General features: G+C 37.1%; 2 protein-coding genes across 4 annotated transcripts in view; one reads left to right on the plus strand and one right to left on the minus strand.

The window, feature by feature from the left end:
* The window catches only part of LOC120415813 (uncharacterized), a 251245-nt gene extending 225839 nt beyond the window's left edge, over positions 1 to 25406 (plus strand). For 2 of the 3 annotated variants that reach the window (XM_052711221.1, XM_052711222.1), the window contains 6 exons: positions 15108 to 15374; positions 15451 to 15783; positions 21068 to 21179; positions 21282 to 21338; positions 21931 to 22107; positions 22170 to 25406. In XM_052711221.1, coding sequence (XP_052567181.1) covers positions 15329 to 15374; positions 15451 to 15783; positions 21068 to 21179; positions 21282 to 21338; positions 21931 to 22107; positions 22170 to 22848 — 1404 coding nt within the window. In that variant the 5' untranslated portion in view covers positions 15108 to 15328 and the 3' untranslated portion in view covers positions 22849 to 25406. The remainder of the gene's footprint in view (positions 1 to 15107; positions 15375 to 15450; positions 15784 to 21067; positions 21180 to 21281; positions 21339 to 21930; positions 22108 to 22169) is intronic. The other variant, XM_052711223.1, reaches the window with a different exon arrangement.
* Positions 1 to 26470, minus strand: part of LOC120415810 (HIV Tat-specific factor 1) — a 169934-nt gene that overhangs the window by 101811 nt on the left and 41653 nt on the right. The gene's annotated exons all lie outside the window — the stretch shown is intronic.

Below are 26470 nucleotides of genomic sequence, written 5' to 3' on the forward strand. Positions count from 1 at the left end.
TACCCTCGAGTGATCCCAGCGTCGTTGACCTAAATCATAGCTCATCACTACAGTTAACCGAGCGGTTCTTCAAATCGAGGATTCCAACCTGAACCGACTAGCCGGACGACTGTCCTTGCCGGAGGCGATGAAAACGGCCTGTCGGCACCGCTTCGTCGTCGAACGGCCAAACAACCCCGTTCTCTGTTTGGGGCTCTCTCTCTCGGGTGAGTGCAAATTTTGTTGTGATCCCAGGCCGTCTATACTGGCCGCAACGATGCCGCAAGGCGGCTTTCTTTGAACAAGACCTGATTTGACTGATCTCCTGCGGAAAAGGGTAATTTGACAATTCCTGGACAGGTTTGCATTGGATTAAAAAAATCTCACCTTACCCGATCCCATCCCATCCCAAAACCCCCCAACGTTAACGGTTTGCCAGTGAGGAAGTTCCTTTCTTTTAAGCCGCCATCACCACACGTGGAGTCCGAGCATGAAACGCCCCTCGTGGGTGCAGGAGGTCTAAATTACGCGCGGGCACGGGTACGCCTGGGAGGGGTTCAAAACGCAAAATTAATTACAGGGAGGTAGGGAAGGCGAGATTTTTTTTATTTCTGCGCGCGCCCTTTTGAAAGAGGGATCACCTTTTTTTTGCCCTCTAAGTATCGAAGCGCTGCCGCGGGTGAAGCGATGGATTTTGATTGATTTCTAATCAAATCAAACCCAGATTAGGGGAGGTTTGTAATGCCCAGGCGATTTTAGAGTGCCCTTTTGAAGGTATTATTGGATCGGGTGTCGTGCCAAGGTTGGTGGTCCGACAGGGAATCGAATTAGTGCAAGTTGATTGGATTGAGCCGAATATCTTTTAAATTTAAAATTTGTTTTAAAGATTATAAGGCTTACAAAGACTTTTAAAGGGTTTAAATTTTTTATTTTGTCGTCTTCTACAGAGGTTAAGAATAGCAGCACAAATATTTAGATAAAACATATATTTATTGCAAAATAATCTGGACATACTCCAAATCGAATCAATCAGAGAAAATAAAAAAGGGTGTTAAACTGGAAATATTACAAAAACTAGTAGTTGAAATAGAAAAACGTTACTTAATCCACCTTTAGGTGGTTCGTGCCTTCCTCGCATATTTTTATCAAAATATCTGATATCCGGCCTCAAAAAAAGTTTATTAAAAACAGAAAAGTACTTATAACTTTTGATAGGGTTATCAGATCTCCAATCTTTTGGGCTTGTTGGAAGTTGATTACCTATCCAACGATGGGTCGCATGATAGATCCGGTCAACCTTTTCATCAAAATATTTGAGATCCGGCCTCAAAAAAGTGTATAAATAACACTTAAGTGCTCATAACTTTTAATGGGGTTGTCAGATCTTCAATCTTTTGAACGCGTTGGAAAGGTCTTTCAAATACCTTTCTAACAATATATAGCATGATGGGTTTTCTTACAAAAACCACCCTTTTTTATAATATTTCAAACTCTAGCCAAATCGTTTTTTTAGCATAACTTTTGAAGTACTTTTCTAAACTTCATAATATTAACTAGGGTCTTGTGGGACCCCAAGACGAATCGAATGAGAGCAAAATCGGTCCAGCTAGTCCGGAGATAATCGTTCAGAATTTGATTCTGAGTCGATAGGTATACGTGAAGGTGGGTCTACGAGGTAAAATAAAGAAGTTCATTTTTCGAGTGATTGTACAGCCTTTCCTCATTGAGGTGAGGAAGGCAAAAACGAGCGTTCCAAAACTATTGTACCAACATTATCAGAACTTTCTTGAAATTATCCAAGGACTTAAAAATCATAAGATGACTAATTCTAGCGGATCTTTTCATAAGGTCTAAATCGAATCACACAAAAAATAGTTTTTCCGTTGTTTTATTTTTGATTAACGCATTTTATTGCATTTTAAAATTTTACAGGCAAATTTTTTTCAGAATTAAATAAAATTGGGTCGTAGAATTTGAATTTGACTCGAATTACACAAAAGAAAATGAAAAACACAAAAAAAATATTTTTTTGTTCGTGATTCGATTATCCGAAATCCCAACAATAAACTTTTCGATAATCAAACTTCCAACAAAAAAAAAACAAAAAGCGGGCTTAGCCGAGCTTATTTTTGGTTATTGGGGTTACGTCCAACTTTAACGGAAAAATAAATAAAACAGCAACATGCTTAAAGTAAAAATATAATGTTTTATTCAACCAAATAATAACCAAAATAATGTTACATTACACAGTGGTCCAGATCACAAAATTAAGTCTTGGAGCTTTGGTGTCTTCCACAAACTTTCGTAAGGGGTGTTCCATATGGTTTTCCCATGAAAATTAGACTTTTTGAAATGAATATATCTCGAGTTTAAAGAAAAACACCCCTGAGATTTTTTCAGCGTTTGTAGTGCTGAATCCTCTCTTTCAAATGCAACCTCGTGTTTGAAATTTGGCCTGCGCCTTTTCGAGATATTTGAGATTTAAATTTGCATCTTTTTTACCTTAAAATGGCTGGAACTTTTGACCCTTAAGTCCAAATTTTTTTTTGGAGGTTTGCTCAGATGCTTTCTATAAATTTAGGTGTCTTGAACAAAGTTGCCTAGATTGGCAAGCCCAACAAATTCCCAAAAATATTCCTAAAAAGTTAGATTTTTAAAATCCCTCTAATCGTGAACCACCCTAATTTTCAACCAAACCAAAAGTTGCCTCTTTTCATTTGCAACAACTATTCTGAAGACACCAAAGCTCCAAAACTTTAAATTTTTCAGAAAATCCATTTTCCACTTAATTTTGCGATCTGGACCACTGTGCATTAGGAGTAAGCAGGAAACACTTCACATTGGCTCATTTACATTGTTTTTCTAGAATTAGTTCCTGAAATTTAGCTTATCTTTTATCAAGCTTTATTTTTTTTTTGTCTTATAAATTAATAAATGATAATATTTTGAAAAAAGGATTGATCTAAAAATATGGAAAATATTCTTGTCATAAAATCTGAAAACGAATATTTCCTTTTATCAATTAGGTAGTTGAAGTATATTTGAAGGAAATTTTTGAATATTTCAAAAATAAATAAGATCAAACATGGATAGTGCTTTCCGCTTGCAAATAACGTCATGATTCGAATTCCCGGACGCTTCGAAACCCGGACACCTCATCTTGTTTTATCAATTATTTGGGTATAAGTTCGCATAATAAATGTCAAAAATGGGTTATTTGATGATTTATAACATCAACTTTCATTTAAAGTTTGTTTGAACGCTGTAGTTAATGTCAAAACAATTAAACAAAATAAAATTATAAGATTACCAAAATTGCGAAACATTTCACGTGAAATATTTCATAGGCGTCCGAAGCACCGGGAAGGCAAAGCAGAAATTTTTGGTTTTGATTTCCTTAAATTCAAGCAAATTTTTATATAAAATATCGATTGTTTTGATGTTAACAGCTTATTTGAGACCTAAAGAATGCCATTCACTAACATTTCAGTCCAAATTTGTGCGATTCATTAGCAAAATCGAGTGTCCGGATTTCGAATCAGCTTTTATTAGTGTCCGGGATTCGAAGCACAACAAGTCATTTTAATTTTCAAATTCTGCTGAAAAGTAGTTAGAAAAGACATATTTTGCATTCATTCTTTTAAAACTGACTGTTTATACTACATCCTGATGATATTTCTTCATTTCCAACTTATTACATGATTTTTTGTCAGCTATAACAAAAATGATGTGCTACTAAGTGTCCGGATTTCGAATCATGACGTTACATTTTTCAATTGAAAATGATATTTTTTTACCTGAGCTTAATTTTTATTTTGTTCTAAAAAAACACTTTTTCCATAAATATTAGGCCGAAGCAAATATTTTTCATAGTTTTTTTTTGTCCCTCGGCGGAGGGCAAAACAATAAAAAATATAATATAATTGAATATATTGAAAAAACAAGATTTTTAAAACAACCCGAACAAGACAAAAACTTTCAATACAATTTGTACCAGCCTTATTGAAATTAAAAAAACGAGTTTTTGCTGGCCACGATTTCATATTTTAAGAATACTTTTTTTTTCTTTAAAAATCAAAAAATTAAAACAAATATTATTTATAATATCACAAAACTAATGGCAAAACCTCAATCATTTTTAAAATTTTCTGATGCCTTCAAAAAAATATCATGTCATACATTTAAAAAATCTAATTCAATATAAAACAATTTTTAAATGATATCTTTAATTTAACAAATATTAAAGATATTTTTTTCAAGAGATTGTAATCCCTTTCACGAATGATTTATTTTTTGACATTGAAAATTGGCATTCAAAAAATTAAGTAACTAAAATCATCATTTACCGAATTCGCAGATAATTTTTCAAATTATAATTTTTTCAATTTCAATTCGGTTTTATTTGTGAATAATCCAAGTTACAATGAGTTCATTTAGGTATATAACAGAGTTTTGGTGTTCCTTTCAGCTGTGTTTTACATCGTAATTCAATCGAAAAATTATTACTTATAACTATGGAATAGACAAGAGTAAGAAAAAGTTTTCAAAAAACTTACAGAAAGTGCAATGGGAAAAAGATAGATAAAGAGAAAGCTTAAAACTAGATCACAGACAAAAATAATCAATTATAGATGTGCTTGATCATCAGTTCCCTTTCAAATTATAACATTTCGTGATTTTTGTCATTGCGATACAAAAAAAAACAAAAACAAAATAAGTTTCGAGGTCAAGTGATTTCATAATTGTAAATCGATGATCCATCAAATCTAATTTAGACTGAATAATCCAACTGTGATATGGTTCACAAAACGAATGAAAATCGAATCTCAACAAAAGACTCTATTTATCTTATGTTTCAGTTTTGACTTCAACATCAATATTTGTAAACCCCCTGTAAATTAACCAAGAAAATTACGCCCCATCTTTCCGGTTCCCATTACTCATCATCGAATCCTTCTCAGACTGTTCGAAACTTCGATCAATGCATAAATAACACGCGCCTCGCAGCCGTGCTTCCGATATAGCATCATCCTTCCGTTTCTTCCTTCCGCTTCAAGACATCCCCATCCCATCTCCATCGTGTCCGACCGAGCCAAAAGAAGAACCCGCCACTTACAGTAATAATTTATTTACATAAATTATGCTCTTCGGGGCTGTAATTGAATTTCGCTCCGCCTCCTCCTCCCTGCTGGCACACGCCGCCATCGCCTGGGTCTTTCCAGCGACCGACCAGAAAACCGTTCATCACCCTGTGGTGCTGCACTTTCCAGCGACCTGGGCCTGATTGAGTCGTTCAACGTGACAAGACTTTAATTGAACCTTGCGAGGCGACCTTTTTTTCTGCTTGTCGCAAAGATCTTCGGATTAGAGCGCGACAAATTGACAAACCCAAAAAAGGTCTTCACAGCGCCAGCAAGCCCCGGCTAGAAATCAATTACTTAGCCGAGCAGCCGGGCACGATCGCGCGCGCTAATCAGGCCCCAGAGGACAACGCGTCTACGGATTCCAGCCGGTCGCGAAAACCAGTCACGATCAGGTCCCGAAGGCGCACGCCTCGGACTAAGTCTATTGACATTGAACGAGCCTTACGCACCTCGAGAAAAGGTGACAACGGCGTAGACCAGCTTTGCTGAATCACCGTTAAAGGGGCGCACGCGATCCCGCCAAAGGCTTCGGGGCGCCCCGAAGGAACCGGTTCTGTGAACGGGTATGGAGAGGTTTGTTTACATTCGCGAATCGCGTGCAGACTCTCCCGATATGGACCCATCGCAGGAAGATGGAATGTCTGCGCTGCGCCACACGACGGTTTTTTTTTTTCGACGAGTCATTCGATGATCATGCGGAGACATGCGCGGCTGCTTTCCCAGACATGCTGGGAATGGCCGCAGACATGAGCTTTTTTGTATGAGAGGGGAGAGGGGAGGAGGACAATTATCGTGGAACGTCGTGGCTGTTGGGCACGGTGCGTATTTTAAGGTTGTGAGCTCCAACGAGCCGAGGGGTAACGTGATTGATCACGGAGGTGATCGTGTGACAAAGTTGGCGAGTAATCCAGATTGATCGGAGATTTCGTTTTGGATCAGATTGCATAATTTGAATATTGAGTCAAAATTACATCCAGGAATTTGGGTTGAGATCTTTGTGTCAACCGCCGTAACAAGCTAGAGGTAGACGGATTTTGACTCCAGATCATACCTGCGTATCTACAGTGAATATGGTAGACTACCTTGCTAATATGCCAAGATCATCCAAAAACTCGTTGGAGTTAAGATCCGTGGGTCTACCGCCGTAACAGACAAGAGGTCGGCGGATTTCAACCACGGATCATACTAGCACAGCTCATGTGTGTTACGTTGATCACTTTCCTGACAAATTGAGGTATTCTGGGTGTTCCAAGCACTCTCTGGAGTTAAGATCTGTGAGTCTACCGCCGTAACCGACAAGAGGTCGGCGGGTTTCGACCACAGATCATACTCGCACAGCTTCTATGCGTTACGTAGATTACTTTCCTGATATTTTGGGGTATTCTGGATGTTCCAAGGACTCTCTTGAGTTAAGATCGATGGGTCTACCGCCGTAACAGACAAGAGGTCATCGGATTTCGACCACAGATCATACTCGCACAGCTTCAGTGTGTTACGTTGATTACTTTCCCGACATATTGTGATATTCTGGATGTTCCAAGGACTCTCTGTAGTTAAGATCGGTGGGTCTACCACCGTAACAGACAAGAGGTCGGCGGATTTCGACCACAAATCATACTAGCACAGCTTCAGTTTGTTACTTTGACTACTTTCTTGACATATTGAGGTACAATGAGCCTTCCAAGGACTCGGTGTAGTTAAGATCTGTGGGTCTACCGCCGTAACAGACAAGAGGTCGGCGGATTTTGACCACGGATCATACTAGCACAGCTTCAGTGTGTTGCATTGATTACTTTCCTGCCATATTGGGGTATTCTGGGTCTTCCAGCAAGAGATAAGCTTATTCTGACCCCAGAGCATACTCACAGCTAGTATCGTAGAAAACTGAGTGGATTCCCATTTTCAAATATTTTGAAGCAAGATTACTTGTATCGATAATGTTTCTTAACCTCTACAATTTTTAAATTTGCTGGACGAAACCTCGTTCTCAGTAGTCGACTGCATTCCATCGTTGACCACCTTCCAACTGGTCTCCAGCATACATCAATTTCAACTCATCGTACAATCGAACGCCAGAAGCGCCACCAGCAATAAAATCTCGATCCGAATCCCTCCTCATCGGCACTCCCGAAAACACGTTCCGCCGCATTACCATACTTAGCAGCTGATTATGATGATGCTCATGAATCACACGGCAATTTGTCATTCCCGCGATTGGTCCATTTCCTCAACCCCGGGATGGACTTCGTGCTCCATTAACGGCTTAATTGCGCCTTCGGGTTCAATTCATCCCGAAGCAGGAAGACCCTAACCTCAAACCTCTGCTTCACCCCTAACGTGTTCAAGTGCCGGCAATAAAATGCATGAAAGTGGAGAAATAAATTTATCGGAAACAAAGTGCACAAACCAACACACATCTTCGGGATCGTTTATTTTAATGAGCAGCAAAACATCCTCTCAAGAAGAAGCATCCTGCTTCCTTTGGGGCACCACTTCTAGGGGCAATCTGGAAGTCGGCGATGTCGTCGCGTTTACAATCGACTCGATTGTTTTGCTACGTGACCGTACATCGAGCGAACTCGACGTTGTGCAATTTTAATATCTGTTTTTGCGACGTTGTTTTACACGCTGAAAAAAAGTTTTTCTTTGTATCATGTCGAGAAAAAAAACTAAAAAAAAACAATAACAGTGCATCGCAAAACGATGACGCCAGCCAGAATACCCACCACATCTGCCCACTCGCCGAAACGATGACGAATTCGCTGGAAGGCATCATCAGCGCGCGATACTCTCGCTGAATAATAATAATGATGATGATACCGGGGAGAATGAATCGAAAGCTCGAGCGCAGATTATCTTCATTCATAAGGTTTTTCTTGCTTTCTTCAGTTTATTTGTTTTCGTTCCTTTCCAGGAGGAAGAACTGGAAACCCTTCTGCGAACAGAACAAAACGGCAGACGTTCAGGCTTGAATAACCTACCTCAACCTTTTATCATCTACTCGATGGTCGATTAGCACTTAAAAGGGTTGCGGTTTGGATAAAATATTTCAAGAAAAAAATAATAAATTTGACGCTTCACAATTTCCAATGAATATCAGAATTTTTAATCGGAGCGAATGGTACGGTATGTCCACGCATCCTTCCTTACCGGTAGATTCTGTGAAATGAGATTAGTTCTCAGAACCCTCTCTGCGGTAAAGACATCGCAGTAGGGCTGGCCGCTTTTTCTTGTTATGCATTTTCGGATGTTCTGTGATGTAAAATTCTGTACGAAATCGGCCAATTTCGACCATTTTTATTTTTTGGATTTTTTTATTTGGCTCAATTTTGTGGGGCCCATCTCTGTGATCAAAGAAACCGTTTGAGGTCATTGGTTCACCCATACAAGTCTCCATACAATTGTGGCAGCTGTTCATACAAAAATTGTACTTAAATATTCCAAAATCTGTAACTTTTGCAGGAATTCTCTGTACGAGTTGGTATCTTCGGCAATGTTATAGGGGTAATTCTCTACCAACTCATACGAAATTGGGAAAAGTTGCCCCGACCCCTCTTCGATTTGCGTGAAACTTTGTCCTAAGGGGTAACTTTTGTCCCTGATCACGAATCCGAGGTCCGTTTTTTGATATCTCGTGACGGAGGGGCGGTACGACCCCTTCCATTTTTGAACATGCGAAAAAAGAGGTGTTTTTCAATAATTTGCAGCCTGAAACGGTGATGAGATAGAAATTTGGTGTCAAAGGGACTTTTATGTAAAATTAGACGCCCGATTTGATGGCGTACTCAGAATTCCGAAAAAACGTATTTTTCATCGAAAAAAACACCAAAAAAGTTTTAAAAATTCTCCCATTTTCCGTTACTCGACCGTAAAAAAAATTTGAAACATCTCATTTTATGGGAAATTTAATGTACTTTTCGAATCTACATTGACCCAGAAGGGTCATTTTTCATTTAGAACAAAATTTTTCATTTTAAAATTTCGTGTTTTTTCTAACTTTGCAGGGTTATTTTTTAGAGTGTAACAATGTTCTACAAAGTTATAGAACAGACAATAACAAAAAAATGATTTATAGACATAAGGGGTTTGCTTATAAACATCACGAGTTATCGCGATTTTACGAAAAAAAGTTTTGAAAAAGTTACTTTTTGCGTTTCTCTTTGTTTTGTCGTCCGTGTCTGTCGCGGGTGACCATGAACGGCCATGATCGATGACGACCAACTTTTTCAAAACTTTTTTTCGTAAAATCGCGATAACTCGTGATGTTTATAAGCAAACCCCTTATGTCTATATATCAAAAATTTTGTAATTGTCTGTTCTACAACTTTGTACAACATTGTTACACTCTAAAAAATAACCCTGCAAAGTTAGAAAAAACACGAAATTTTAAAATGAAAAATTTTGTTCTAAATGAAAAAATGACCCTTCTGGGTCAATGTAGATTCGAAAAGTACATTAAATTTCCTATAAAATGACATGTTCCAAAATTTTTTACAGTAGAGTAACGGGAAATGGGAGAATTTTTAAAACTTTTTTAGTGTTTTTTTCGATGAAAAATACGTTTTTTCGGAATTCTGAGTACGCCATCAAATCGGGCATCTAATTTTACATAAAAGTCCCTTTGACACCAAATTTCTATCTCATCACCGTTTCAGGCTGCAAATTATTGAAAACACCTCTTTTTTCGCATGTTCAAAAATGGAAGGGGTCGTACCGCCCCTCCGTCACGAGATATCAAAAAACGGACCTCGGATTCGTGATCAGGGACAAAAGTTACCCCTTAGGACAAAGTTTCACGCAAATCGAAGAGGGGTCGGGGCAACTGCTGTGTGAGTTGGCGGAGAATTACCCATAGGTATTGATGAAGAATATAAAGAAAAAATTTTTTTTTGGAAAAAATAAATTAGGCTTGAAATTAGGCAAAACAACTTTTTTTCAAGATTCAAGAAAAAAACACTTGACCAACAAGTTGTTCAACCTTCCAGTAGCAAGGCGCCCGAGACACTCAAAGTTAGTACTATGCTAATTAAACCTCGTACACGCGAGCAATGATGCTTCAGCAAAACTTGAACCGTTCAAGAGTTGTCACCCGTCAACCGGCGCGAGTAGGTGGAGGCGAACCCCCCGATGACGACACCAACCAACACGGCGGTGGTGGCTCCAGAGGGAGGTCTCCCCGATACCAGGCGGTGTAATGTAATAGCTGCTTCTTCGGCGATGCAGACAAAACATCGAGATTAGCCTGGCGGCGGCCATGGGAAAAAGTGTGGGTGGTTTTCTCATTATTTTATTGCGATTTTTATGACGGACTTGGACGGACGGAATTGTTGGATCGGTTTGTGGGTACGGATTTTAGACTTGACCAGGCTGACGGGGAAGACCTTGGTGGGTGTTCATTGGGGTTTAATGAAGGTTAGTGGCTTGGTAGTGACAAGATTAATGGTGACAATCCGGGTTGGTAGTCGATATTGGGATTATGGCGGATTAGTCACTGGTACAATAGGGATGATCTCTTCATTTGCATCCGTTTGCAATTTGTTTGTTGACAAGTCGTTGGTTTAAGGTGGAATGGGGTTTCGTATAGCTATGACATTTAAGCAGTAATGATTTAATTTCTACATATAAATCTGTTTTTGATCATCGATCTACAGATTTTCAATCTGGCATTGATTAGATCATAAGAAACAATTATTCCAAACATTCTGTTATATCCCGGATTCGATCCAAATCCCATAAAAGAACAACCAAGCTAATCAAAATGCTAGCAGCGCAAATCTCCTCCTGCAGATTAGATCCAGCTGTGGTGAGAGCTTTGCCGAGATGGCTATCGCCTGTCCAAAATTAAATGGAGCCAACTTTGGCGACATCCATCAAGGCTCGTTAAAATGTCATTCCCGCGCACGCGGTTGGCACCAAAACTGTTTGCGGATAAATTTTGGCTTTTTTTCTTTGGTTCAACCACCCACTCAATTTGCTTGAAAGTGCACAGTGAAAAAAAAATTGAGTGGAAGCGATTGAAGAGCAATTGTACCTTAATTTGGTCTTATCCTAATTTTGGACCTACGCCACAAAATTATGTCAATTTCGTTTTTTTTTAATTTATTTCTCGTGATTGTTTCCCTGTAGACCTGGAGAACCATTCACAAGGTGGCAAAGGGTAGTTCGAAAATATAAAAGTTGGTAGTCCACAATGTGTTCTAAAATAACTTTTTGGGTCGAAAATATATCCAAAAATATTAAAACTGTGAAATTTTAAAACAAACTATTCACAGTGTACTTGTTGGAATCGCTGCATCTACAGATAACTCTCTGGGTCAAACCAGTCACGAGCACTTCGCCAAAATTTTTGGTTAAGCCCAAAAGTTTCGCTCCGGCTGACGAGGGTTCCGCTCGTTTTAAACAGTTAGTGTAAGAAGTTAATAACATTTCCTGTCGCTGGGTTCGCCCCACTGGAAGCAGCAACTCCCGCACAACCTCCTCCGGATGTCCATTCACTTTTATTCCACCGATTACCCTCTCCGAATAGGTCAGATTCGTGCCGGGTTGACGGTGATGCCGTCTCGTTTTTTGGGCATTACAAATCGCCGGATTCGCGCTGTTTGCGGTCAGCCCAAATCGAATTAAAACTCAACCAGGGTGACTACACAACAAGCCGTTGTCGTCGCAAATCGGAAGACCCACGCAACGGCGTCCGTCCTCAGCGTTCCAGACACATTTTTGGACCGCGAGAGAGATGAATGCATTTGCGTGGTGGTAGCAACACTGGTTGACAGTCAACGCGTCGACTTTGACGGCCCACACTAGGGGAGGCTAATGTCAAGACCGATGTAAGAGGGGCGCGAGAGGTCCCTCTGGGGAACAGGTCACCAGCACCTGATGCATTTGGGTAGTTAGTTGTTCAGGTTTATGGCCTTGTTCCGAGTAAATTTGGCACTTTATGGAACGGACACCCATGTTGGGAGCAGTCACGGAGCTCCCAAATTTGTTGGTACAGAATGAGTCGATTTTGGAGGTTGTCATCGAGGATTATACATGCCCAATTGAATTTAACAATTTAAAGAAAATAAAAAAAACTGAAAAATATTGATATTTTACCTAACTGAGAATTCATACCTACTAATACAGTTCAATTTTAAAATAACCTTTTGACCTAAGAGCAATTCCAGCTCAAATCAGGAATTTTTCTGGTACTTTTGTACCCGACCCTCTCCGATTTCAATGAAACTTTGTAGACATGTTATCCTAGGCCTATATAAGCCATTTTTGTGTACATGGAGCCAATAGTATTCGAAAATAACATTTGAGAAAGGCGTAAGGTTTTTAAATATTTTTGTATTTTATAATTTAAAAATTACTGTATCTCGAAGCCGTTGCATCGTATCAAAAAGTGGTCAAAGACAAACTTGTAAGAAATTGGACCGGCGATCTGAAAAAATTACACTGAAACAAAAATACACGCCACTTCTATGAGATTTTTTGATTTTTAAGTTTAAAAGTTAAATTTCAAGGTGATGTCACGATTTTTTTTCGCTCAAAATTTTTGAGGAAATAGCCTAAAATGTTACAAAAAGACTCACGAAAAATGCAGGATGGTATGTCTCTCCTAAAAAAATACAAAAATCATTTACTAAAACTGTTTTTTTGAAAAGTGGTCTAAACGTCAACATTTTCAAAAACCGATAGTGGGAATCGATTCCCCAGACAATTTTACATGAAAGTCTCCATATTGACCATTGTCCTAAGTCCAATCCTTGGGAAGATACAGCGGTTTTAAAAATAAAAATGATGAAAAAACTGGTTTTTTGGTGGTTTTTGGCAATTTCTATATGACAGACTTGGTTTTTTAGTCTCGTAAATATTTTTACCGGAAAGCTCGTCCAATTTCCCATAAGTTTGTCTTTGACAGCATTTCAATTGGATGTATGGCCTTACAGATATAAGTTTAATTACATTGCTCATAACTGTAAATAGAATATTTTTTCAGTGTGGTAGAAACCTGGATAGTAAATAAGCTTACATAAATAATCAAACGAGTTAAATTGAAAAGCTGTAAAAAGCAAACTTATGGGAAATTGGACGAGCATTCCGGTAAAAATATTTACGAGACTAAAAAACCAAGTCTGCCATATAGAAATTGCCAAAAACCACTAAAAAATCAGTTTTTTCAACATTTTTATTTTTAAAACCGCTGTATCTTCTGACATTTTTCTGACAAGAAAGATGTCCCTATACAGCAATTCCATATGAAAAGAGCCTAAACCGAAAAAAAAGTTCTCCGATCGGGCTCAAATTTTTTTCGGGGTTCCTTGGCCGAAATAATTAGACCCGTATTTTTTTGTTTGGCCATTAGGGTGACCTACGCCGTGTTAGGGTGGTCTGAAAAATGGCCTTTTTCGTCATTTTTCGCAAAAACCTCATTTTAAAAAAAATCATTTCTCCGCGCCATTTCATCCGATTTTAGCTGTTTTAGACGCAAAAGAAAGGTGATGAGTTTGGCTATTTGGGAAAAATAGTAAGAAGTTGTGGGTCTCGTGGCGCAGGGGTAGCGGCTTCGGCTGCCGATCCCGATGATGCTATGAGACGCGGGTTCGATTCCCGCCTTATCCACTGAGCTTCTATCGGATGGTGAAGTAAAACGTCGGTCCCGGTTTCTCCTGTCTCGTCAGAGGCGCTGGAGCAGAAATCCCACGTTAGAGGAAGGCCATGCCCCGGGGGGCGTAGTGCCAATAGTTTCGTTTTTTTTTTAGTAAGAAGTTTCAAAAATCTAGCTTACCGTTTGAAAAAGTCGCATGAAAACTTAAAATGGCGTTTTGACCGTGTCTGGATCAAAGAGCCTATGTCTGAAAATATTTTTATCGGATTCCTCGGAAAATTTCACGTATCATATCAAAAAATTGGCGATGTCGAACCGTACGTTTTGGAGATATGATTTTTTGAAAATAAAAACCGAGTTTTTCGACGTGCCACGCGCAAAAACGGAAAATGACAAAATCGGCAAAAAATCGACTTTTTTCACTAAAACTGCGATAACTTTAAAATTTCAGCGATGACCTATAGATGTTATGGTACCAAAAGTTGCGTCTTCCAATTACAAAAATGTTGATACCCTAACATGTATAGGTCATCGCTGAAATTTTAAAGTTATCGCAGTTTTAGTGAAAAAAGTTGACTTTTTGCCGATTTCGTCATTTTCCCGTTTTTGCGCGTGGCGCGTCGAAAAACTCAGTTTTTTTTTTCAAAAAATCATATCTCCAAAACGTACGGTTCGACATCGCCAATTTTTGATACGATATGTGAAATTTTCCGAGGAATCCGATAAAAATATTTTCAGACATAGGCTCTTTGGTCCAGACACGGTCAAAACGCCATTTTAAGTTTTCATGCGATTTTTTAAAATGGTAGGCTAGATTTTTGAAACTTCTTACTATTTTTTCCCAAATAGCCAAATTCATCACCTTTCTTTTGCGTTTAAGACAGCTAAAATCGGATGAAATGGCGCGGAGATATGATTTTTTGAAAAAAGAGGTTGTTGTGAAAAATGACGAAAAAGGCCATTTTTCAGACCACCCAAGTACGATGTAGGTCACCCTAATGGCCAAACAAAAAATACGGGTCTAATTATTTTGGCCGAGGAACCCCCAGAAAAATTTTGAGCCCGATCGGAGAACTTTTTTTTCGGTTTAGGCTCTTTTCAAATGGAATTGCTGTATAATTATAATTCATAACAAAATTTCAGAATATAAAAAAATAATAAATACAAATTTCCTTGTTGACATCAAATAATCTCTGAACATTCAACTAATCCAATGTTAAATAAGGAATATAAATTAACTCCGTTGCTTCCGTGTTAATTCTTCCCACCACCAGATGTCAGCACCGTTGATCCATTCAAGACATGAACCAAGAAATACGCACACATAAGAAAACATATCGTTTGATTTCTTTTCTCACCACAAATTTCCTTTCTTCTCTCTTTCTTTACAGAGCGCGCCGCGCCAAAACCAACCAAAACCAAAGGAAACTTTTTCTCTCCCCTTTTGCCCACGTGATAGCAGGCACGTGAGAGGCAAAACATTGCCAACGGATTTTTGCCAATACAACGCAACACCGGCACAGATGAATTGCACGGCTTGAAAGCTCACCACTGTGCGTAGGGATTAATCGTAGAATTAAATTAAGGGATATCTTCTCAAGGGAAGGCAAATATGCACCAACACAGCAGAATGAATCACGTGACAGCGGTGGTAGTGGGTTAGTATTTTCAAAATTTCATTAAAACATATTTTTTTAATTTTCAAAAAAAAAACTTTCAAACATTCTTTCCCAGCACTTTGCTGCCTACTGCCCTCCCTCCTGCTGGCACAAGCTCAACCCCAGCACCCCGCACAACAGCAGCAACGGTTCTCCCGGAGTGAGACCGACCTGCACGGAGCGCTGGCCCCGAACGCCGGCGAGCACATCTCCGGGCGGCGCTTCAAGCGCATGTACGCCATGTGTCCGCCGCACTTTTTCCGCATCGGCAACGAGTGCTACTACATCTCGCAGAACAAGCAAAACTGGCTGGACGCCCACTTTGAGTGCAAAGACCGGAACAGCAAGCTGGCGGAGCCGATGAAGTACGACGACAAGAACCTGCGCAAGTTCCTGATCGCATCCAAGGGTGAGGACACATTTAAATGCACTTTTTTTTCAGGAATTCAAAATTGTGGTGAAATGAAAACAAATGGGTTAAGCGAATGGAAGAAGACGATATCAAGTGTTGTTAAGAAGTATTGAAAGCAATTTTCTAAAAATTGTCAAAGTTTAAGATTTAAAATTTCCAAAACATGTCCTCGTTGTTTATGGATGGTCCCTATTTGAAGGAGACTTTTACCTGTATTGCCAACGCCAAAATAAACTATTTTAAAGCTTCAGCTTTTTTCAACGATTTGATGTCTTCGGCTTCAAGTAAAATTCCAAAAATACGTAGGAGTGTGTAAAATCTGGCACCAAGTTATTATGATGTCATACAAAATATGATAACTCAAATTGAAATGTAAAATGGAATTGATAAATTTAAGAAAATTTTTAAATATAAGGGTGACTACTCAAATCCCATTTTCAAATTCCCAAATTTTTACCGACTTTTCCAGATTCTCAAATAATAGGCATTTCTTACATAAAATATGATTAAAAATAAATTTTATCAAAAAGCTATTTTTAACCACCGAACAAAATTTCTTATAAAATTTAAAAAATCCAAATATTGACAGTCAAAGTAAAAATAGAAACTAAACAACACATTTCTTTGAAAAAAATACTTAAGAAAAAAACTTAATACTTCGATTCAGAGTAAAAACATAAATTGTCAGTCTTCACAAAAAAACAAGCGGTTTGACAAAACATATAATTTCAATGTTTATTTCGAAATTTGCCAAACATCAAGTTTTTAAACTCAATTTTTTACAACTTTTTTTTTGCAACTTTTTCTTCCAAACTTATCATAAACGTTGTTTTTACATTAGCTTTGTTATTGATTCAAATTAGATTTTACCTTTTATTTGATAAACAAAGTCAAAAATATCATTTGAATTATAAAAATATTACATTAATCTTTGTGAAATGCATGTCAACAAAATCATCTAATATTCACTAGGAATATTTATTTCTTAAACAGCCTTTTCATTTTCAAGTAGACTAAAATAATTGGAAAAAAACTTACATTCAAAATGAAGGACTAACTACGAGTGAAATTAATATTAAATTGTACAACATATTGTACAATTATTTCAAGAGTTAAAAAATAATTTTCAAATAATTTGCTTGACACTCCCGACTTTTCGACAAAAATAATCACAAATTCCCGACTTTTCCCCGATTTTTGGCGGATTTTGACGAATTCCAGACTTTTTCCCGACTTTTCCGATTTCCCGACGTGAGTGGCAACCCTGAATTCATAAAGGAAAAGCAAACCTGCAAATAATACTATAGAGCAATTCCATGCCAAATAGGGAATCGGTTGTACCCGACCCTCTCCGATTTCAATGAAACTTTGTAGACATGTTATCCTACGCTTATATAAGCCATTTTTGTGTATATGGAGCCAGTTCCACTCGATAATGACATTTGAGAAGGGCGTAAGTGTTTTGAATATTTTTGTATTTCGTAATTTAAATATTGCTGTATCTTGAAGCCGTTGCATCGTATCAAAAAGTGGTCAGAGACAAACTTGTAGGAAATTTGACGGGCTTTTCGAAAAAAATACACTGAAAGAAAAAAACACTCTACTTTTACGAGATTTTTAAATTTTTAAGTTTAAAAGTCAAATTTGAGGGGGAGCCCACGATTTTTTTTCGTTCAAAATTTTTGTGAAGATAGCCTAAGATGTTACAAAAAGACTCAAGAAAAATGCAGGATGGAGCAACTCACCTAAAAAAATACAAAAATCATTTACTGAAACTGTTTTTTTTTGAAAAGTGCTCTAAACGTCAAAATTTTCACAAACCGATAGTGGGAATCGATTTTCCAGACAATTTTACATAAAAGTCTCCATATTGACTAATGTCCTAAGTCCAATCCTTGTGAAGTTACAGCGGTTTAAAAAATAAAAATGTTGAAAAATTAGGTTTTTTGATGGTTTTTTACAATTTTTATATGGGGACCATCCATAAACCACGTGGACACTTTTTTGGGAATCTTTTACCCCCCCCCCCCCCCCCTTCGTGGACAATTGTCCATACAAAAAAAATCTTTTTTGTATGGATCGTGGACAATCGCCATACCCCCCCCCCCCCCCCTAAAGTGTCCACGTGGTTTATGGATGGTCCCATGACAGACTTGATTTTTCAGTCTCGAAAATATTTTTACCGGAAAGCTCGTCCAATTTCCCATAAGATTGTCTTTGACCACATTTCAATTGGAAGTATGGGCTTACAGATATAAGCTAATTGCATTGCTCATAACTGAAAACAGAATATTTTTTCAGTGTAGTTCAGTGGATGGTAGTAACCTGGATAGTAAATTAGCTTAAATCATCAAAAAAATGAGTTATTTTGAAAAGTGGTCAAAGACAATCTTATGGGAAATTGGACGAGCTTTTTGGTAAAAATATTTTCGAGACTGAAAAATCAAGTCTGTCATATAAAAATTGCAAAAAACCATCAAAAAACCTAATTTTTCAACATTTTTATTTTTAAACCCGCTGTAACTTCACAAGGATTGGACTTAGGACATTAGTCAATATGGAGACTTTTATGTAAAATTGTCTGGAAAATCGATTCCCACTATCGGTTTGTGAAAATTTTGACGTTTAGAGCACTTTTCAAAAAAACAGTTTCAGTAAATGATTTTTGTATTTTTTTAGGTGAGTTGCTCCATCCTGCATTTTTCTTGAGTCTTTTTGTAACATCTTAGGCTATCTTCACAAAAATTTTGAACGAAAAAAAATCGTGGGCTCCCCCTCAAATTTGACTTTTAAACTCAAAAATTGAAAAATCTCGTAAAAGTAGAGTGTTTTTTTCTTTCAGTGTATTTTTTTCGAAAAGCCCGTCAAATTTCCTACAAGTTTGTCTCTGACCACTTTTTGATACGATGCAACGGCTTCAAGATACAGCAATATTTAAATTACGAAATACAAAAATATTCAAAACACTTACGCCCTTCTCAAATGTCATTATCGAGTGGTACTGGCTCCATATACACAAAAATGGCTTATATAAGCGTAGGATAACATGTCTACAAAGTTTCATTGAAATCGGAGAGGGTCGAGAAAAAAGTACCTGAAAAATTCCTGTTTTGGGCTGGAATTGCTCTATAGAGAAAGTTGTCAGTTGAAAAACAGGTGACACTGAAAAAACGCATTTATTCGCAAAATTTGAACTTTCAGAGGCCATATCTCAGGCCACTGCACTGTCTGATTAATTAGGACAAAAATGTAATGTTTTTTGAAAATTTGAACTGAGCTTTCTCAAAAAAAAATTATGCAGGGGAGCTATTTCGTTCAAAAAATATTTAAATTGCAAAAAATATTTTTTTTTGGTTTGGTTTGACAAAATGCTCCTAAAGTAAAATTATTTTTTTTTTCTTCCTAAAACATATGGAGCAATTCCAGCTCAAATCAGGATTTTTTTTGGTACTTTTGTACCCGACCCTCTTCGATTTCAATAAAACTTTGTAGACATGTTATCCTAGGCCTATATAAGCCATATTTATGTATATGGGGCCAATACTATTTGAGAAGGGCGTAAGGTATTTAAATATGTTTCTATTTTCTACAGGGATGTCAGATACACAGATTTGTCTGTGTTTCACAGACATTTAAGCTTGTGCCAGACATTTTTGAGGTGCACAGACTTTTAAAAAACTTCATTAAATTAATATTTTGTAAAAATATTACCCGAAACTAATTGCGTTAGTCTTAAAATGCTTCAAAACGCAATTTCTTATGGAATTCCATAACTATAATTTGATATATTTGAATTTTAGACAAGTGCACAGCCATACACAGACTTTTTCACAGACATTTTTAAAAACCATATGGCATCCCTGATTTTCTACCAACCATACAATTTAAAAAATACTGTATCCCGAAGCCATTGCATCGTATCAAAAAGTGGCCAAACAAACTTGCAGGAAAATGGACGGGCTTTCTGAAAAAAAATACACTGAAACAAAAATACATGCCACTTTCATGAGATTTTTTTATTTTTAAGTTTAAAAGTTAAATTTCTAGGATGCCACGATTTTTTTTCGCTCAAATTTTTTAAAGGAAATAGCCTAAAATGTTACAAAAAGACTCATGAAAAATGCAGGATGGTATGTCTCTCCTAAAAAAATACAAAAATCATTTACTAAAACTGTTTTTTTGAAAATGTTTCAGAAAGTTTTGCGTTTAGCTATGGCTTCTTTTTAGTATTTTTAGCCGAAATTCAGTCATAAAAGGCTCAGTAGGATGTAAGCAAGCAAAATGCATTCAAATGTTTGAAAATGGATAGAAACAGCGAAGAATCACAGAAAAAAGTGATTGTGGTATTCATCAGGAAATGGTGTCAAAAAATGTGTAATATTATATCAAAAAATGATGAATTATCATCAGTTTCTGGTGAATATTCATCAGGATCACATTTTTAGACATTGTTTAGGTAATATTACTCAAAAAAGAGGTAATATTCAACCTACCAAATTTTCAACATTGCAAAATTTATCTTTTATATTGCTGTGATCCTTAACCTGCCAAACATAACAAGATTTCTAAAAAAATCCATAAAGATAACTGAAATGCAGTTTATTTGAAAATGACTGATAGCGTTAAAAAAATATTTTCATATATTATTTTTTTGATTAATATTTAAAAAACTTCAACATTAAATTTATAATACAAAAAACCGCTGAAAATGTATTTCCAAACTATTTCAACATCAGCTCATCTTTTTTTTTTGATAATTTAGAAGAAAGTAAACTATGGGATGATAAATGATTTTTTTTTTCTCGGTCAGCAACTTTAATTTTTTACAAAGAGAAAAATTTGAAAACAATTCAAGAAGAGATCCCAACTTTATTGAATTTAATATTTAGGATGGTAACATGGATGTATCATCTAGACTCGAAAATCAAAAAAAAAGTTACTAGAATAGTTGATAACGAATGCATAACCTAAAAAGTTGGCATTTAAAAATTTTAATTCAAAAAAATCAATTTAAAAATTCGAGACTTGAAGTTTTGGTTAATTCTAAAATGTTATTAAAAAAAAGTTAAGTTTATTCTAGAAATTGATTTTTTTTAATTTTTTTTGCTGATCATTGCTATTGTTTGATCAAATCGGTCAGCAAAAAATAATTTACTCAGAAAAACTTTAACGAGCAAATTATGCAAACAAGATGATTTTTTAAGGAGAAAAATTTGTACAAAAAATAAAAATAACACTTTTTATAAACAAAACAAAACTATAGCGATTCCTAATTTTTCAGCCAAGAACTACATCTGGATCGGCGGCAACTACAACTGGCGCGCCAACAAGTGGCAGTGGGGCTACAACGGCAAGGACATCGGCTACCAGTCGTTCAGCCAAATGGTTCCAGGGTAATTAGGACGGAGTCCAAGCCATCAAAAACATCTTTCTTTTTAAAATCATTTTTAAAAATCACCCTCAAAAGTTCGATTATTTATGAGCATTTTTTGCAGGAGCAGCCAGGATCTGAAGTACCACTGTGCAGTGCTTAACCCTGACCTCCGCTTCAGGTAAATATCTTGGATTAGATCAAGAATTGATTAACTTTTCCAGTTTGACTCTATTCTTGCAAACCGAACAAACCAACCATACATACTTGCGTACCACTACCACAGACCGAGTGACGCAATGGGTTCATATCTCTATCTATTCGCTCCTTTCATAACCGCGCATATGCTACAAACACAAACGCAGAATGACAAGCGCTCCGTAATGCATCCTTACATAATTTCGATAAATGAGTTTGAGAATTCTAATGTGTGCGAATTTAGTATAAGATGAGCAAGCAACCACGAAGGTAACCACGTTTTAAGGCATGCCCCGTAATTTTGTACCGTACCTTGTGGCGAACTCTAACCCTCCAAGAATGCTACAGTATTGGTGGTATCGTTGAAGATGGTGGCGGTAGTAGTCGTTGAGATCCAAATTTTTCTCCGGAAAATTACAATTGGCGCAGGCTTCTAGTAACCATACACACACACCTACACCAAACACCGGCTTTGCACTTCTACTAACTTTGTTATTTTGTTCAAATTGTTGGAAATATCTTAAGTGATGAAAATTCTAACCTCAAACTTCTCCGATCTCTCCTTTACGAAACAGGTGGTCAGCTAAGCTATGCACAGAAAAGTTAAACTTCGTCTGCCAGCACAAGATGCCGTTCGTGAACAGCCACAGCCGGACCAAGGTGTACACCCGGTGGAACGCGACCTTCCCGAACGAGTTGGCGAACGAGGTGGAGGTCGTGGTAGCGGATCAACCGCACAGCAGTCGGAAGAAGTGAGTTTTGGGTGGGAATTTCTGAAAGTTAATGGTTTGAAACGTGTTGTCTTTCTTCCCAGCGATTACTACAGTACAATCAACACGACTACGGTTGCCCCGGTCGTTCTGTACAACCGCATCCGCGGCATGAAGCAGTCCAACCGGACGCTTCGCATCCGACCTTCGCGCCGCCGGCCAAACCGCAACAAGCTGCTGCCCAAGAACGACTACATCAGCAACGACGTGTACCGGCGACCGGTCGTCGAGTACGTCCAGGACCACAACAACAACAACTACCTTAACGGCAACGGAAACGGCTACCGCAATGGCTTCAAGCCGACTGGCTTCAACGTGGACATCCACCGGCAGCGGCTGTCCGGCCACAAGAAGCACAAGCTAAACGACGTCAACGGTGAGTACCGGCCGCACCAACACCGGCACCACCTCGGCGAGGCACGACCCGTAACGTCGGCGGCACCTCCGGCGACCACGACGCTACCCGCTACAACAACGACCACAACCACAACCACCACTACAACTCCGGCGCCCCAAACCCTCCCGACCGAGGCGCTCCAGGTCGCGGCCACCGAACGGGCCGAGTACGGGCAGCTGTCGCACGACGAGAAGAAGAACCGCCGGGCACGGCTGCGGGAACGTCTCGGCCGGCTCACCGACGAGGAGCGCGAGCAGTTCTACGCCGAGCGGGCCAAGCGAAAACGGGGCAAGAAGGCGCGCGCCCAGAACGAAACCATTCCGTAAGAAGTCGAGCAGCTGTAGGGTGTTCAGAAGAAGCGTTGCCGCGAGAGTCCTTCGTTGAACGTGCGAGGGTTTGAGTCGGGTAGGGAGAAGACCCAAGGTCTGCTGCGGACCTATTCGGACCCACGGGCTCTCGATTGACCAATCTAACACAGCAAGAAGATATGATGGGGAGGAAGAGAGGTATAATATTACAAATAAGCGGTTCCTATGTCTGTTTCTAGCGGAGGTAAGTTCTTGGATATTCGGAAGTTACTAGTACGATTAAGGTAATTCTAACATCCGGTCAAATGGATAGCTATCAGTCGTCACAATTTCTGAGAATCTACCACAAAAACAGCTCATTAGAAGATTAAACCTCAGAAAAAATTACAATTTAATTTATAATTTAACTACAATATGCATTCCCGAGCAGACGGAAATAACTTGGGAATAACTTTTTTTGATATTTGAAAATACCAGGCCAATAACATTTTATGTTATTTATAACAAGAATTGTTATTCGTCGTTATGAATTTTTTGCTATTGGATTGTTAATGTAATAACAGACTGATATCAGACCCGGGCAGACGGTAATAACAAAATTCATGCCATTTCAATAACAAACACTGTTAAAATAACAGAAAGTGTTATGGAATCTTCTTGAAAAATCCATTTTTGCATAAGATTTTAATAACAGTTTATGTTTTCATAACACAATTTGTTATTGGGCTGATATTGATTGAAAGCAAAAACAACTTGGGAATAACATTTTTTGTAATGGAAAAATATCTCCAAATGTCAATGGAATGATCGGATTAGTTGTTAAAATAACAAAAACTAATGACAAAAATTTGTTCGAAGAATAACTAAAACTGTTTTTAGTCTGTTATAACAATAACAATCCCCAAACAACAAAAAATATAGTGACTAAAAACAAACCTTGTTATAAATAACATAAAATGTTATTGGTATTTTCAAATATAAAAAAAATATTCCCAAGTTATTTCCGTCTGATCGGGTATCCCGGGCAGACGGTAATAACAAAATTCATGCCATTTCAATAACAAATACTTTTAAAATAACAAAAAGTGTTATGGAATATTCTTGCAAAATCCATTTTTGCATAAGAGTTTAATAACAGTTTACGTTATCATAACAAAATTTGTTATTGGTCTGATATTGGTTGAAAGCCAAAACAACTTTGGAATAACATTTTATGTTATGGAAGAATATCTCCAAATGTTATTGGAATGATAGGATTTGTTGTTAAAATAACAAAAAAAAATAACAAAGATTTGTTCGAAGAATAACTAAAACTGTTATTAGTCTGTTATAACAATAACAATCCAAAAACAAAAAAATATATAGCGACGAAAAACAAACCTTGTTATAAATAACATAAAATGTTATTGGTATTTTCAAATATCAAAAAAAAATATTCCCAAGTTATTTCCGTCTGATCGGGTATTCATATGTCCGGGAATTCAGAGTTCATGTCCGTACCGTTAATATTCCGAATATCCAAAGACATACCTTCAATTTCTAAGCACACTCGTACGAATAATCTCTTTTCGCAGACTCAGCGAATCAGTTGATGAAATTCCAGAAATTTTAATATTAACCTTACTCAAAAAACTTGAATAAATCAGTATTTTTCATCGAAACTTGTGTGCAACTTTGTATACAAGTTTCAAAATCACTGACATAGTTCTGAATTTTTCAAAGTCAGAGAATATTTGGTAGACTGTATTTTCAACTCAACTGATTTGCTAACAAAAATACAAAAAAAAACACACATATCCTTCCTTCCTCTTGTGACAGAAAAACCATAAGTAAACAACAAAACTAGCCTTTAAGATAAAAAGCACTTTCCTTATTATTATTTTTTTCTAACAAAAACTAGGTTCAAATTCATTGCTGTCAAATTTTGAACCACGTTTTTGATCCAAAACAGTGAAATGAAAAGTCTACTATTTAAATACCCTTTAAAGATTAACTACTTAAGGCCCAACTTTGATCCAAATGAACGAACTTTTTTCCAGTTTTAACTTTAACGCGTAACTAAAAACGAAAAAAAAAATATTTTGTAATAAAGCAAAAAAAAAGCGTAACAAGCTAAACAAACAAAACAATGCCAACAAACAGTCATTATTTGTTAAGTTCAAGTTGTACCACATTTTCGAGATACCTTTAAGCAGAAGCACACACACATACAAAATGTAAAACATTCAATTACACAAACAAAGTAGAGCAAACATTTTCAAATCTTGTTAATAGTAAAATGAAACAATTAAAACAAAAAGAACATTTTGTAGTTTTCATTAAAACAAAAATAGCAGGTAAAACAAGTAACCAGTGGAAAAAGAAAAATCATTCAAAACACCTGCAAACTCCACAATTAAATAGAGGGAAAACCCAACTGAAAAAAAAAACATTGAAACTTTAAACTGATAACTGACGTGGTATATAATTCGAGAAACGGGAGCAAAAAAAAGCAAGCAAAGCGAAATTATATTAACAAATTTGCCATATTAACAAGTAAGAGAAAGTCCTTAATACGAGCGTAAACAAACTTTAAGCTGCAATGGGAAAGTGAAACTGCTGTTGATATATACATATTATATAAACTATTATAAATAATAACGAGGAGAAAACGTGAGCAGAACAGTGAGAGCGAAGTGGAATTAAACAAAAAAAAATCAAGTCGTGAATATTAAGCTAATAAAGGTAATTTAACATTTTGTTACAACTTGACGCAAAAAAGGTATCAAAGTATAAATGAAAGTAGAAGTAGGCGAACGCAATTCCCCAAAAGAAAAGTCCAAAAGCTCGCGAGTCCTGTTTTAGAAAAGGCTTTTTTCCCGGTAGCACCCAACACACATTATACAACGACATCTGTTGACAGTATTGTTCTTGATTTCAATGCGCACACTCACAGACAGCACAAATCGTATGGAAGTGAAGGCTTAAAAGTTGGCGCAAGATTTGGACGTTGTGACAGGATAGGCCGTGTCAAAACGGTCGGATACCAGGAAGGATGAGATTTCAAATAAAGTCTTAAGAAAGGTGGGATGTGTTTTATTTTGACGACTTGCGAATTTCATGAAAAATTTCAATATCATTTGGAATATTTTTTCATATCATAAAACAACTAGGCTTAAACGAATTTTTACATAAATACTAAACTATAATTGATTTTATCTTGGAAACGGTGCACTTCTTCAAAAAATCTGTAGTACTTTTTGTTTTTACTTTAAAAACTGAAATCAAAATCATTTTTCTACATACTTCTGTTTAGCTCAAAAGTTTCTTGTCTATTAAAAATATCAAAGAAATCTAAAAAAAAAATTCTGGGAAATAGTTTTTTTTTTTGTCAGAAAAAAGTTAATTGGCAAAAATTGTTTTTCGTTCACCTTATTTCTGTATAGTCCTCATTAAAAGAGTTCAGACTCGAATATCCGAAGCCTCGATTATCCGAAGTTTCGTTATCCGAAGTTTCGATTATCAGAAGTTTCTATTATCCGAAGTTTGATTATCACGAACAAAAAATTATATTTTTTCATTTTCTTGTTTTAAATCAAATTCGAGTTCTCCAACCCCATTTTAGACAAATTTGAATAGTTGATTGCCTGTTAAATAACAA

The sequence above is a fragment of the Culex pipiens genome, chromosome 3, assembly GCF_016801865.2.
Source record: "Culex pipiens pallens isolate TS chromosome 3, TS_CPP_V2, whole genome shotgun sequence".
NCBI lineage: Eukaryota > Metazoa > Arthropoda > Insecta > Diptera > Culicidae > Culex > Culex pipiens.